Genomic DNA, 16,804 nt, shown 5'->3' with positions numbered 1-16,804 from the left:
AAGCAACAGACATTAAGCAGCTTCTTTGGCGTTTCGCCACCTACAAAGAAACGTCAACTGGAGTCAGAGCGAAAAAAAATACTTTTTTCAGAAAAGTGGCTCAAAGATGTGCAGTGGCTTGAAGCTGACGATGAGCGAACTGAAATGCGGTGCAAGATTTGCCGCTCAAATCCACAACTAGCAGACAAAACAGGTGCGTTTTATAAAGGCTCAAAGAATTTCAACCATCCTTTATTTGACAAACATGAAAAGAGCAAGGAGCACACGAATGTGGCGTAAGCTATTGCTAATAAACAAGCTAGCCAAGAATAAATGTCCAGTCAATGAAGAACAGCGGCAAGCTCTGTTTAATATTTTTCTCCTCGCCTTCCATAAAGCTAAACACGCACGTCCCATGTCTTCCTATTCTGAGGATATTCATTTACTGAAGCGGCTAAGAGTAAATGTCGGAGGTGCATATCATTCACGTGAAGGGGGCACACGGATCATGCAAAGCATCGCCTGCGCCATCAGCGGGGAGTTACGAGCCAAGTTGCAGTCTGCTGAATTTTGGAGGTTGCTTTTTGATGGATCTGAGGACATCACAGGAAATTGTTTACATTGTTTCTGTGACCAGCAACAGGGAGTTTACCTCAGACTTTATTGGACTGATTGAATTGGGTGCTGACCGAACTGCGCAGGCCATAACAGACGAACTTGTTAGACTTTTCCAGGACACAGGCTTGGATGACTGGACAACAGAGTTGGTCGCTGTGTGCACAGACGGGGTTGCTGTAAACGTCGGTACAACGGCGACTTGCTGTGGTTGGAGACTCCCTTGTGCACATTCTGTCACATTCACACACACTGGAGAATTGCACAAAATCAGCTGATCGCAACGTTACTTACTGTCAGACATTTAATCGCTCTGTGGTCAAGCTGCTGCAGTTTTATTTACAAAAAGGTGGAGCAAAAAAAACGGCTGAACTGAAGAAGCTGTGTGAAGAAAATGGGATCTCCTTTGTTAAACTGGGTAAGTTTCATAACATCAGATGGTCTGCATGGAGGCATGAAACACTGTTAAAAATATCAAGACTATTGCCAGCCATTAAAATGCAACTGGCTACGAGTGATAACAGTGACTTGCAGCATATCTGCACAGAACGTTTTCAGTGCTTTCTGTCAAACATGCTTGACATTGGCAACATTTTGAAGACCACATCCATTAGGTTTCAGAAGGAAAAGCTGACCATTGGAGAATGTAAGGATGAACTCATGTTGGCCACTGGACAATTCACACTTCTGCTTGATGGTGAAGGCCACAGGGCACACACTGTTTCTAATACTGATGCTGACAGAGACAAGACAAACTTACTCAGGGGGTTAATTGAAGAGTTTGAAATCAGATATAACTCCCTCAAATCATGTGATCACTTCTTAGTATTTGATCCTTCAACATGGCCTCGGGAAATGCAAGACCTCCACAGTTTTGGAAACGCAACAGTTTGCAGCATTCTGACACCACTGTGACAGAATGGATGCGCTTAAAGCAGGCAGGAAAACGCCTGGGAGCCTCTTCTGTGTATGACTTGGTCCAAATAGTAAGTAACCCAGATGCTTACTCCACATCAACAAGGTGGTTAAGCTGTCTCTTACACTGCCTTTAAGCAGTGCAGCTTGTGAGAGGGGATTCTCACATCTCAACATAATAAAAACCAAGTACAGATCTCGTCTGTCACATGCTCGTCTCTCAGCCCTGATGCAGATACACCTGTCAAAGCAGACCACAGAGACATTTGACCCAAAGCAAGCTGTTGACCTGTGGATGGAGACAAATCGGAGGCTCAACCAAGGACAGGGAGGTGCATCTGCAGCATCTTCATCATCTACCATGCAGGAAGCTGAAGCAGAGGACAGTGGGGGTGACACTGAAGAGGACAGTGGTGGCGACACTTTGGAGGACAGTGAGGAAGACTGCACTTATTAAGACCACACTACATATGGGGTGAGTACCAAACACCATCTCCTGGTACTCACCTGAGTAACTCACTAAAAAAGTTATGTGCACCCCTGATTATATTATAACAATATAATATATAACGATAACGTTTGTGGCTTCATAAATGAATTGAAACTGTTGAAGAAAATGAAGAAAAACACACCTGATGCACATTCCTTGTTCTTCATTTTCTAGAAGTAGAGTAAAACCCTTGCTGTATTTTTGTGTAATTATTAAGAGAAAGTGCACCGCCATCTAGTGATTTGATCGCCCCTGCCGTCGTAAACACGACTAACCTCTTCTTGAAACACTACACCTGTAGACCCGGCCATGCGCGCCACTGTTCTGAAGCACCTGTTAGTCCCAGTCACTCAGACATCGACAGATAAACACTAGGCTACTAGAGTGCTGGTAAACCTACATTTACTCTTGAACTCCGACTGAGACAGTGTGAATGAAAATGGACTCAAGTAAGCATTTATTATTTTAAAAACTAATAGTCTTTTCCTTGTTAATTCATAGTAAAAATGACTTTTAATCAAACTCGACGTGTTTTGCCTACTGTTTCTGTGAGACATCGCTAATGCTTTCACTTTCATATTGGTCTACAGCTGGGTCATTCCATCAATTCTGCCTTTTCAACTTTGAAAAATTAAAATATAAAATAAGTTTAATCGATTTTTTTTATATGAAGTGAAGACAACTTAAATGACCAGAAATTGTATTGTGCCATCTCAGGCTATGTCATTTTTTTTTTTTTTTTTTATGACTATTTATCTACCTAATGTTTTGATATTTGACATGCTTTAAGTAAGGAATAATTGACGACAGGCCGTTGAATTATTAGAAAAATAATGCACACCCGAGGTGGTAATGCGGTCACGACGCGAAGCGGAGTTTTGAACACAGACTGAACGCGCTGAACACGCGTTTGGGCATGATCAGTCATACGTATCAAATTACATTCATAACCGGCCTTAAAGTGTGTCCCCAGTTATTAATGCAGTTATTAGAGAGAGAGATGTTGCAATAATGAGACAGAAAAGCATGTGCGTCAATATTATTATTTATTTATTAATTCAATTCCTTTTAATTAATTCGAATTCATTCTTTTTTTTCTATTATTGACAGATGACAAACTAGCCAAATAAATGAAACACAAATCCCTTTTAACAAGCAGGCCTATCAATAATTATTTATTTGTTATATTATCTGCAATAATAATCCGTGCTGCAGGATTATCCATTTATTTAGCCTATATTCAGTTTAATTTTCTATTGATTATAGATAGGATATACTTTATTTATTCAAATTAAACTGCATGTTTCCATTGATTGTGAAGCTAGACATTGAAAATTCCAGATCAAGCGCATGGGGCTAAATGCTTTTTCTTGTTATGAATTGTCATAGATGAATTGTATCCTATTTTCCGTTATTATCGTTAACTACGCGAAGTGATATGGAACTGTAATGCGGTCAAGACCTGCCTGGAACTACTTTAGCTGTGCGTTTCCCTGAAAATAATGCACACCTTAGAACGTTCGTCATCCAATCAGATACAAGCATTCAACGGCCCTGTAGTATAACTGAAAACAAGACACAATACTATGCAGAAAAGTAGGCTACTTTTTGCAGTGCATGTAGGCCTACTAACTAAAATAATAATAAAATAACTAAATAATATTTACTAAAAACGTAACAGTTGCTCATATGCCACACAAACTGAACGATATAGGTATTAGCTGAATTATAAACCCAGGATAACCTTTAAAAATGTTTGCATTTTACACAGATAAACTGTAAAAACAGTGTGGCTAATGTAGTCGGTTTGGGCGTGCATGTGTGTCTCTCGCTACAAATCGGCTACCCGTCTGCGTTGTGTTGTGTTGTGCTGTGCGATGTTGAATAAAGACTGGAGTCAAGTCTGCTGTTTAGTGGTTCTTTATCCAGAGGCATAATCTGCATAAGTTGGAAAATGCAGTTATAAATCGTTGTATTTAATCAGTAATCAGCCTGCTCCTCGCTCTGCTCAGACCTCCCGCGGACTGAAGCGAGTTCACAATATGCAGACAATCTCATTTTACAAATATAGCTGCAAGCAGCAATACGGGGCCAAGCCCTGCAAGGCAGAGCAAGCAACAGCCGCTGTAGCGCAATGCGGAGCCAGAAGAGCAAAACATCAGAAATTTAATGTACATCAAGCACAGTAAGCACATCAATTACAGCAGCACAGCTAGCATTTAAGCACCAACAGCAGTGCAGAGCCGGAAGGAATTTAAATTATTATTTTATACACAATTTCAAAGTCGCCCCACACTGGTCTCGAACCCACGACCACAATGGTTCGGGATTCATGACGCATGGTTGAACCACTTGCGCCACCCAGAGGACATGTTTTACAAAGCTGCAGAGGAGAGGCTTCAGTGTGTGAATGAGCACACAAAATCATGTTAACGAGATTAGCATGCTAAGCTAACTTAATGCTAATATAGCTTATGATGTGGTACATCCAATGCTGGCAAAATAGATATCCTCAGATTCGACATGACGCAAGGAATCGATAGACACCAATTTTATGATTTTGTGACAAACTGTTCACAAGTTACAGCCTCTGAACCAATTATGGGTTGACCTCATTAAGTTTGCGACATCATAACTTTTTTTTTCCAGTATAGCAAAAAAATCGGGGACAGTACTTTTATGCGGCTCAGTCCGAAGATCATTTGAGTACATGTTTGGACAAAATTAGACCAATTTTGAAGGAGGAGTAGCGAAAAAACTGTTTTACATTCACTCCAATATGGCGGCCAGTCACATTGTTGATAAATAACATATGAGATATCGTTGAAATCGGCATAAGCCAAGGAATATATTGACATAAAGAAATCAAATTTCAAGCAATGTTAGCAAAAGTTATAAGCGTTTTTTCAAAAAACAATGATATCTCTGGAACACTAGGTGGCGCTGTGATCAAATTTCTCAGGTACCTTCGGGCCATGCTAATGATGATCCATACCAAATTTGGTGAAGAAATTTCAAATAGTTTAAAAGATATTGCAAATTATGACATCATTCAAAATGGCGGACACGTGGTACATCCCATCATGGCAAAATCGATATCCACGGATTTGTCATGACCCAAGGAATCGATAGACACCAAGTTTATAATTTTCTGACAAACTGTTCATAAGTTATTGGCCAAAATATGCATTTTCCATATCTCATGACCCGTAGGTGGCGCTGTTCCCAACTTTGGCATGGAACCTCAGATCATGCTTCCGATGAAGTGTACCAATTTTCGTTTCGATTGATCAAAGTTTGGCCGAGCTATAGCTTCTGAACCAATTTTGGGTCGACCTCGTTAAGTTTGCGACATCATAACTTTTGATCAGAGAAGAATAAAAAAAATCGGGGACAGTACTTTTATGCGGCTCAGTCCGAAGATCATTTGAGTACATGTTTGGACAAAATTAGACCAATTTTGAAGGAGGAGTAGCAAAAAAACTGCATACTGTACTTTTCAAAATGGCCACTACTGTAATGGGCGGAGTCTTAATGTAAGATATTGGTTCTAATCAGCATGATGAGATGAATCAGGTGTACTAAGTTTCATTTTTCTAGATCAAAGGGTTCAAAAGTTATAACCATTTCAATGTTGAATTTTTGAACTGCTGGTGGCGCTATAGAGTTGGACCTAGAGACTCAAAAATTGCTACAATTACTTTTCATTACCATCACTACAAGTGTGCCAAATTTCATCATTTTCCTATGTATGGTTCATAGGGCTGCCATAGACTTCAAGAGGAGGAAGAAGAATAATAATAATAAATATAGCTGCAAGCAGCAATACGGGGCCAAGCCCTGCAAGGCAGAGCAAGCAACAGCCGCTGTAGCGCAATGCGGAGCCAGAAGAGCAAAACATCAGAAATTTAATGTACATCAAGCACAGTAAGCACATCAATTACAGCAGCACAGCTAGCATTTAAGCACCAACAGCAGTGCAGAGCCGGAAGGAATTTAAATTATTATTTTATACACAATTTCAAAGTCGCCCCACACTGGTCTCGAACCCACGACCACAATGGTTCGGGATTCATGACGCATGGTTGAACCACTTGCGCCACCCAGAGGACATGTTTTACAAAGCTGCAGAGGAGAGGCTTCAGTGTGTGAATGAGCACACAAAATCATGTTAACGAGATTAGCATGCTAAGCTAACTTAATGCTAATATAGCTTATGATGTGGTACATCCAATGCTGGCAAAATAGATATCCTCAGATTCGACATGACGCAAGGAATCGATAGACACCAATTTTATGATTTTGTGACAAACTGTTCACAAGTTACAGCCTCTGAACCAATTATGGGTTGACCTCATTAAGTTTGCGACATCATAACTTTTTTTTTCCAGTATAGCAAAAAAATCGGGGACAGTACTTTTATGCGGCTCAGTCCGAAGATCATTTGAGTACATGTTTGGACAAAATTAGACCAATTTTGAAGGAGGAGTAGCGAAAAAACTGTTTTACATTCACTCCAATATGGCGGCCAGTCACATTGTTGATAAATAACATATGAGATATCGTTGAAATCGGCATAAGCCAAGGAATATATTGACATAAAGAAATCAAATTTCAAGCAATGTTAGCAAAAGTTATAAGCGTTTTTTCAAAAAACAATGATATCTCTGGAACACTAGGTGGCGCTGTGATCAAATTTCTCAGGTACCTTCGGGCCATGCTAATGATGATCCATACCAAATTTGGTGAAGAAATTTCAAATAGTTTAAAAGATATTGCAAATTATGACATCATTCAAAATGGCGGACACGTGGTACATCCCATCATGGCAAAATCGATATCCACGGATTTGTCATGACCCAAGGAATCGATAGACACCAAGTTTATAATTTTCTGACAAACTGTTCATAAGTTATTGGCCAAAATATGCATTTTCCATATCTCATGACCCGTAGGTGGCGCTGTTCCCAACTTTGGCATGGAACCTCAGATCATGCTTCCGATGAAGTGTACCAATTTTCGTTTCGATTGATCAAAGTTTGGCCGAGCTATAGCTTCTGAACCAATTTTGGGTCGACCTCGTTAAGTTTGCGACATCATAACTTTTTTTTTTCCAATATAGCAAAAAAATCGGGGACAGTACTTTTATGCGGCTCAGTCCGAAGATCATTTGAGTACATGTTTGGACAAAATTAGACCAATTTTGAAGGAGGAGTAGCAAAAAAACTGCATACTGTACTTTTCAAAATGGCCACTACTGTAATGGGCGGAGTCTTGATGTAAGATATTGGTTCTGATCAGCATGATGAGATAAATCAGGTGTACTAAGTTTCATTTTTCTAGATCAAAGGGTTCAAAAGTTATAACCATTTCAATGTTGGATTTTTGAACTGCTGGTGGCGCTATAGAGTTGGTCCTAGAGACTCAAAAATTGCTACAATTACTTTTCATTACCATCACTACAAGTGTGCCAAATTTCATCATTTTCCTATGTATGGTTCATAGGGCTGCCATAGACTTCAAGAGGAGGAAGAAGAATAATAATAATAATAATAATAAGAAAACTAACAGATACAATAGGTGCCATAGCCCCTTCGGGGCTTGGCCCCTAATAAGAAAACTAACAGATACAATAGGTGCCATAGCCCCTTCGGGGCTTGGCCCCTAATAATAAGAAAACTAACAGATACAATAGGTGCCATAGCCCCTTCGGGGCTTGGCCCCTAAATATAGCTGCAAGCAGCAATACGGGGCCAAGCCCTGCAAGGCAGAGCAAGCAACAGCCGCTGTAGCGCAATGCGGAGCCAGAAGAGCAAAACATCAGAAATTTAATGTACATCAAGCACAGTAAGCACATCAATTACAGCAGCACAGCTAGCATTTAAGCACCAACAGCAGTGCAGAGCCGGAAGGAATTTAAATTATTATTTTATACACAATTTCAAAGTCGCCCCACACTGGTCTCGAACCCACGACCACAATGGTTCGGGATTCATGACGCATGGTTGAACCACTTGCGCCACCCAGAGGACATGTTTTACAAAGCTGCAGAGGAGAGGCTTCAGTGTGTGAATGAGCACACAAAATCATGTTAACGAGATTAGCATGCTAAGCTAACTTAATGCTAATATAGCTTATGATGTGGTACATCCAATGCTGGCAAAATAGATATCCTCAGATTCGACATGACGCAAGGAATCGATAGACACCAATTTTATGATTTTGTGACAAACTGTTCACAAGTTACAGCCTCTGAACCAATTATGGGTTGACCTCATTAAGTTTGCGACATCATAACTTTTTTTTTCCAGTATAGCAAAAAAATCGGGGACAGTACTTTTATGCGGCTCAGTCCGAAGATCATTTGAGTACATGTTTGGACAAAATTAGACCAATTTTGAAGGAGGAGTAGCGAAAAAACTGTTTTACATTCACTCCAATATGGCGGCCAGTCACATTGTTGATAAATAACATATGAGATATCGTTGAAATCGGCATAAGCCAAGGAATATATTGACATAAAGAAATCAAATTTCAAGCAATGTTAGCAAAAGTTATAAGCGTTTTTTCAAAAAACAATGATATCTCTGGAACACTAGGTGGCGCTGTGATCAAATTTCTCAGGTACCTTCGGGCCATGCTAATGATGATCCATACCAAATTTGGTGAAGAAATTTCAAATAGTTTAAAAGATATTGCAAATTATGACATCATTCAAAATGGCGGACACGTGGTACATCCCATCATGGCAAAATCGATATCCACGGATTTGTCATGACCCAAGGAATCGATAGACACCAAGTTTATAATTTTCTGACAAACTGTTCATAAGTTATTGGCCAAAATATGCATTTTCCATATCTCATGACCCGTAGGTGGCGCTGTTCCCAACTTTGGCATGGAACCTCAGATCATGCTTCCGATGAAGTGTACCAATTTTCGTTTCGATTGATCAAAGTTTGGCCGAGCTATAGCTTCTGAACCAATTTTGGGTCGACCTCGTTAAGTTTGCGACGTCATAACTTTTGATCAGAGAAGAATAAAAAAAATCGGGGACAGTACTTTTATGCGGCTCAGTCCGAAGATCATTTGAGTACATGTTTGGACAAAATTAGACCAATTTTGAAGGAGGAGTAGCAAAAAAACTGCATACTGTACTTTTCAAAATGGCCACTACTGTAATGGGCGGAGTCTTAATGTAAGATATTGGTTCTAATCAGCATGATGAGATGAATCAGGTGTACTAAGTTTCATTTTTCTAGATCAAAGGGTTCAAAAGTTATAACCATTTCAATGTTGAATTTTTGAACTGCTGGTGGCGCTATAGAGTTGGACCTAGAGACTCAAAAATTGCTACAATTACTTTTCATTACCATCACTACAAGTGTGCCAAATTTCATCATTTTCCTATGTATGGTTCATAGGGCTGCCATAGACTTCAAGAGGAGGAAGAAGAATAATAATAATAATAATAATAAGAATATAGCTGCAAGCAGCAATACAGGGGCCAAGCCGCTGTAGCACAGTAGGGCTGTAGCGCAATGTGGAGCCAGAAGAGCAAAAACAGCAGAAATAGAATGTACATGAAGAACAGATGGGTTCAGAGGTACAGATAGGATGAAATCAAAATGAACAAAAGTTCTGATGAGAACAAACACAGAATGTAGAAAAAAACACATTTCTAATCCCAGTGTTAGAAACATTAGTACAGCTTTTACCCAGATGATAAAGGAGTTGAAATGACAATTTTATACACAATTTCAAAGTCGCCCCACACTGGTCTCGAACCCACAACCAGAATGGTTCGGGATTCATGACGCATGGTTGAACAGATTGCGCCACCCAGAGGACTTGTTTTACAAAGCTTCAGAGCAGAGGCTTCAGTGTAAGAATAAGCACACAAAGTCATGTTAAAGAGATTAGCATGCTAAGCTAGCTTAATGCTAATGTAGCTTATGGTTATCCTGATAGCTGAAGAGCCACATTAGAAAGAATGGCATCTGGTTAGCATGCTAACCAATTATTATGCTAAGTTAACTAGTATAAGGCAAAAAACGCATGCTAGGTCAACTTTGAAGATGAATATCTCGGGAACGGTAGCGAATATCAGAAATCTGTTCAGTCATTTCTGTGCGGCTCAGTCCAAAGATCATCTGATCAAATTTTGGACAAAATTGAGCAAGATTTGAAGGAGGAGTAGCGAAAAAACTGTTTTTCATTTGTTCCAATATGGCGGATAGTCACATTGTTGGAAAATGACAAATGAGATATCAACGGAATCGGCATAAGCCAAGGAACATAATGACGTAAAGAAATCAAAATTTGAACAATGTTTTCAAAAGTTATAAGCATTTTTGCAAAAGACCTTATATATATGGAACACTAGGTGGCGCTGTGTTCAATCTTCTCATGTACCTTCAGGACATTGTGTCGATGATCAATGCTAATTTTTGTGAAGATATGTCAATTAGTTTAAAAGTTATTGCAAATTATGACAAAATTCAAAATGGCGGACACGTGGTAGATCCCATCCTGGCAAAATTGGTATCCACGGATTTGGCATGATGCAAGGAATCCATAGATACCACATTTATGATTTTCTGACAAACTGTCCAAAAGTTATTGGCCAAAATAGCAATTTTTTCATATCTCATGACCCGTAGGTGGCGCTGTTTCCAACTTTGGCAGGGAACCTCAGATCATGCTTCCGATGAAGTGTACCAATTTCTGTTTCGATTGATCAAACTTTGGCCGAGATACAGCCTCTTAGCCGATTTTGGGTGGACCTTGTTAAGTTTGCAACATCATAACACTTTTTTTTCCCAGTATAAAAAAAATTCTGTTCAGTCATTTCTATGCGGCTCAGTCCGAAGATCATTTGAGCACATGTTTGGACAAAATTGGACAAAATTTGAAGGAGGAGTAGCGAAAAAACTGAATTCTGTACTTTTCAAAATGGCCACTACTGTAATGGGCGGAGTCTTAATGTAAGATATTGGTTGTGATCAGCATGATGAGAGCAATCAGGTGTACTATGTCTCATTTCTGTGGATCAAACGGTTCAAAAGTTATAACCATTTCAATGTTGAATTTTTGAACTGGTGGTGGCGCTATAGAGTTGGTCCTAGAGACACAAAAATTGCTACATTTACTATTCATGGTCATCAATACAAGTGTGCCAAATTTCATCATTTTCCTATGTACGGTTCATAGGGCTGCCATAGACTCCCATTTGCGGAAGAAGAAGAATTGTTATTTTGACAATAACAATTGCTAATATAGCTGCAAGCAGCAATACGGGGCCAAGCCCTGCAAGGCAGAGCAAGCAACAGCCGCTGTAGCGCAATGCGGAGCCAGAAGAGCAAAACATCAGAAATTTAATGTACATCAAGCACAGTAAGCACATCAATTACAGCAGCACAGCTAGCATTTAAGCACCAACAGCAGTGCAGAGCCGGAAGGAATTTAAATTATTATTTTATACACAATTTCAAAGTCGCCCCACACTGGTCTCGAACCCACGACCACAATGGTTCGGGATTCATGACGCATGGTTGAACCACTTGCGCCACCCAGAGGACATGTTTTACAAAGCTGCAGAGGAGAGGCTTCAGTGTGTGAATGAGCACACAAAATCATGTTAACGAGATTAGCATGCTAAGCTAACTTAATGCTAATATAGCTTATGATGTGGTACATCCAATGCTGGCAAAATAGATATCCTCAGATTCGACATGACGCAAGGAATCGATAGACACCAATTTTATGATTTTGTGACAAACTGTTCACAAGTTACAGCCTCTGAACCAATTATGGGTCGACCTCGTTAAGTTTGCGACATCATAACTTTTTTTTTCCAGTAGAGCAAAAAAATCGGGGACAGTACTTTTATGCGGCTCAGTCCGAAGATCATTTGAGTACATATTTGGACAAAATTAGACCAATTTTGAAGGAGGAGTAGCGAAAAAACTGTTTTACATTCGCTCCAATATGGCGGCCAGTCACATTGTTGAAAAATAACATATGAGATATCGTTGAAATCGGCATAAGCCAAGGAATATATTGACATAAAGAAATCAAATTTCAAGCAATGTTGGCAAAAGTTATAAGTGTTTTTTCAAAAAACAATGATATCTCTGGAACACTAGGTGGCGCTGTGATCAAACTTCTCATGTACCTTCGGGCCATGCTAATGATGATCCATACCAAATTTGGTGAAGAAATTTCAAATAGTTTAAAAGATATTGCAAATTATGACATCATTCAAAATGGCGGACACGTGGTACATCCCATTATGGCAAAATCGATATCCACGGATTTGTCATGACCCAAGGAATCGATAGACACCAAGTTTATAATTTTCTGACAAACTGTTCATAAGTTATTGGCCAAAATATGCATTTTCCATATCTCATGACCCGTAGGTGGCGCTGTTCCCAACTTTGGCATGGAACCTCAGATCATGCTTCCGATGAAGTGTACCAATTTTCGTTTCGATTGATCAAAGTTTGGCCGAGCTATAGCTTCTGAACCAATTTTGGGTCGACCTCGTTAAGTTTGCGACGTCATAACTTTTGATCAGAGAAGAATAAAAAAAATCGGGGACAGTACTTTTATGCGGCTCAGTCCGAAGATCATTTGAGTACATGTTTGGACAAAATTAGACCAATTTTGAAGGAGGAGTAGCAAAAAAACTGCATACTGTACTTTTCAAAATGGCCACTACTGTAATGGGCGGAGTCTTAATGTAAGATATTGGTTCTAATCAGCATGATGAGATGAATCAGGTGTACTAAGTTTCATTTTTCTAGATCAAAGGGTTCAAAAGTTATAACCATTTCAATGTTGAATTTTTGAACTGCTGGTGGCGCTATAGAGTTGGACCTAGAGACTCAAAAATTGCTACAATTACTTTTCATTACCATCACTACAAGTGTGCCAAATTTCATCATTTTCCTATGTATGGTTCATAGGGCTGCCATAGACTTCAAGAGGAGGAAGAAGAATAATAATAATAAATATAGCTGCAAGCAGCAATACGGGGCCAAGCCCTGCAAGGCAGAGCAAGCAACAGCCGCTGTAGCGCAATGCGGAGCCAGAAGAGCAAAACATCAGAAATTTAATGTACATCAAGCACAGTAAGCACATCAATTACAGCAGCACAGCTAGCATTTAAGCACCAACAGCAGTGCAGAGCCGGAAGGAATTTAAATTATTATTTTATACACAATTTCAAAGTCGCCCCACACTGGTCTCGAACCCACGACCACAATGGTTCGGGATTCATGACGCATGGTTGAACCACTTGCGCCACCCAGAGGACATGTTTTACAAAGCTGCAGAGGAGAGGCTTCAGTGTGTGAATGAGCACACAAAATCATGTTAACGAGATTAGCATGCTAAGCTAACTTAATGCTAATATAGCTTATGATGTGGTACATCCAATGCTGGCAAAATAGATATCCTCAGATTCGACATGACGCAAGGAATCGATAGACACCAATTTTATGATTTTGTGACAAACTGTTCACAAGTTACAGCCTCTGAACCAATTATGGGTTGACCTCATTAAGTTTGCGACATCATAACTTTTTTTTTCCAGTATAGCAAAAAAATCGGGGACAGTACTTTTATGCGGCTCAGTCCGAAGATCATTTGAGTACATGTTTGGACAAAATTAGACCAATTTTGAAGGAGGAGTAGCGAAAAAACTGTTTTACATTCACTCCAATATGGCGGCCAGTCACATTGTTGATAAATAACATATGAGATATCGTTGAAATCGGCATAAGCCAAGGAATATATTGACATAAAGAAATCAAATTTCAAGCAATGTTAGCAAAAGTTATAAGCGTTTTTTCAAAAAACAATGATATCTCTGGAACACTAGGTGGCGCTGTGATCAAATTTCTCAGGTACCTTCGGGCCATGCTAATGATGATCCATACCAAATTTGGTGAAGAAATTTCAAATAGTTTAAAAGATATTGCAAATTATGACATCATTCAAAATGGCGGACACGTGGTACATCCCATCATGGCAAAATCGATATCCACGGATTTGTCATGACCCAAGGAATCGATAGACACCAAGTTTATAATTTTCTGACAAACTGTTCATAAGTTATTGGCCAAAATATGCATTTTCCATATCTCATGACCCGTAGGTGGCGCTGTTCCCAACTTTGGCATGGAACCTCAGATCATGCTTCCGATGAAGTGTACCAATTTTCGTTTCGATTGATCAAAGTTTGGCCGAGCTATAGCTTCTGAACCAATTTTGGGTCGACCTCGTTAAGTTTGCGACGTCATAACTTTTGATCAGAGAAGAATAAAAAAAATCGGGGACAGTACTTTTATGCGGCTCAGTCCGAAGATCATTTGAGTACATGTTTGGACAAAATTAGACCAATTTTGAAGGAGGAGTAGCAAAAAAACTGCATACTGTACTTTTCAAAATGGCCACTACTGTAATGGGCGGAGTCTTAATGTAAGATATTGGTTCTAATCAGCATGATGAGATGAATCAGGTGTACTAAGTTTCATTTTTCTAGATCAAAGGGTTCAAAAGTTATAACCATTTCAATGTTGAATTTTTGAACTGCTGGTGGCGCTATAGAGTTGGACCTAGAGACTCAAAAATTGCTACAATTACTTTTCATTACCATCACTACAAGTGTGCCAAATTTCATCATTTTCCTATGTATGGTTCATAGGGCTGCCATAGACTTCAAGAGGAGGAAGAAGAATAATAATAATAATAATAATAAGAATATAGCTGCAAGCAGCAATACAGGGGCCAAGCCGCTGTAGCACAGTAGGGCTGTAGCGCAATGTGGAGCCAGAAGAGCAAAAACAGCAGAAATAGAATGTACATGAAGAACAGATGGGTTCAGAGGTACAGATAGGATGAAATCAAAATGAACAAAAGTTCTGATGAGAACAAACACAGAATGTAGAAAAAAACACATTTCTAATCCCAGTGTTAGAAACATTAGTACAGCTTTTACCCAGATGATAAAGGAGTTGAAATGACAATTTTATACACAATTTCAAAGTCGCCCCACACTGGTCTCGAACCCACAACCAGAATGGTTCGGGATTCATGACGCATGGTTGAACAGATTGCGCCACCCAGAGGACTTGTTTTACAAAGCTTCAGAGCAGAGGCTTCAGTGTAAGAATAAGCACACAAAGTCATGTTAAAGAGATTAGCATGCTAAGCTAGCTTAATGCTAATGTAGCTTATGGTTATCCTGATAGCTGAAGAGCCACATTAGAAAGAATGGCATCTGGTTAGCATGCTAACCAATTATTATGCTAAGTTAACTAGTATAAGGCAAAAAACGCATGCTAGGTCAACTTTGAAGATGAATATCTCGGGAACGGTAGCGAATATCAGAAATCTGTTCAGTCATTTCTGTGCGGCTCAGTCCAAAGATCATCTGATCAAATTTTGGACAAAATTGAGCAAGATTTGAAGGAGGAGTAGCGAAAAAACTGTTTTTCATTTGTTCCAATATGGCGGATAGTCACATTGTTGGAAAATGACAAATGAGATATCAACGGAATCGGCATAAGCCAAGGAACATAATGACGTAAAGAAATCAAAATTTGAACAATGTTTTCAAAAGTTATAAGCATTTTTGCAAAAGACCTTATATATATGGAACACTAGGTGGCGCTGTGTTCAATCTTCTCATGTACCTTCAGGACATTGTGTCGATGATCAATGCTAATTTTTGTGAAGATATGTCAATTAGTTTAAAAGTTATTGCAAATTATGACAAAATTCAAAATGGCGGACACGTGGTAGATCCCATCCTGGCAAAATTGGTATCCACGGATTTGGCATGATGCAAGGAATCCATAGATACCACATTTATGATTTTCTGACAAACTGTCCAAAAGTTATTGGCCAAAATAGCAATTTTTTCATATCTCATGACCCGTAGGTGGCGCTGTTTCCAACTTTGGCAGGGAACCTCAGATCATGCTTCCGATGAAGTGTACCAATTTCTGTTTCGATTGATCAAACTTTGGCCGAGATACAGCCTCTTAGCCGATTTTGGGTGGACCTTGTTAAGTTTGCAACATCATAACACTTTTTTTTCCCAGTATAAAAAAAATTCTGTTCAGTCATTTCTATGCGGCTCAGTCCGAAGATCATTTGAGCACATGTTTGGACAAAATTGGACAAAATTTGAAGGAGGAGTAGCGAAAAAACTGAATTCTGTACTTTTCAAAATGGCCACTACTGTAATGGGCGGAGTCTTAATGTAAGATATTGGTTGTGATCAGCATGATGAGAGCAATCAGGTGTACTATGTCTCATTTCTGTGGATCAAACGGTTCAAAAGTTATAACCATTTCAATGTTGAATTTTTGAACTGGTGGTGGCGCTATAGAGTTGGTCCTAGAGACACAAAAATTGCTACATTTACTATTCATGGTCATCAATACAAGTGTGCCAAATTTCATCATTTTCCTATGTACGGTTCATAGGGCTGCCATAGACTCCCATTTGCGGAAGAAGAAGAATTGTTATTTTGACAATAACAATTGCTAATATAGCTGCAAGCAGCAATACGGGGCCAAGCCCTGCAAGGCAGAGCAAGCAACAGCCGCTGTAGCGCAATGCGGAGCCAGAAGAGCAAAACATCAGAAATTTAATGTACATCAAGCACAGTAAGCACATCAATTACAGCAGCACAGCTAGCATTTAAGCACCAACAGCAGTGCAGAGCCGGAAGGAATTTAAATTATTATTTTATACACAATTTCAAAGTCGCCCCACACTGGTCTC

General features: G+C 39.4%; 1 protein-coding gene across 2 annotated transcripts in view; it reads left to right on the top strand.

Annotated features, from left to right (window-relative positions):
• Window positions 1-2,325: 2,325 nt before the first annotated feature.
• Window positions 2,326-16,804, top strand: part of LOC307161945 (GTPase IMAP family member 8-like) — a 51,553-nt gene continuing 37,074 nt past the window's right edge. For both annotated transcript variants that reach the window (XM_079876914.1, XM_079876913.1), the window contains exon 1: window positions 2,326-2,448. In XM_079876914.1, the coding sequence (XP_079733040.1) occupies window positions 2,433-2,448 (16 nt within the window). In that variant the 5' untranslated portion in view covers window positions 2,326-2,432. The remainder of the gene's footprint in view (window positions 2,449-16,804) is intronic.

The sequence above is a fragment of the Squalius cephalus genome (genome assembly GCF_949319135.1).
Source record: "Squalius cephalus genome assembly, chromosome: 7".
Classification (NCBI taxonomy): domain Eukaryota; kingdom Metazoa; phylum Chordata; class Actinopteri; order Cypriniformes; family Leuciscidae; genus Squalius; species Squalius cephalus.
This window is presented reverse-complemented; position numbering and strand designations above follow the sequence as displayed.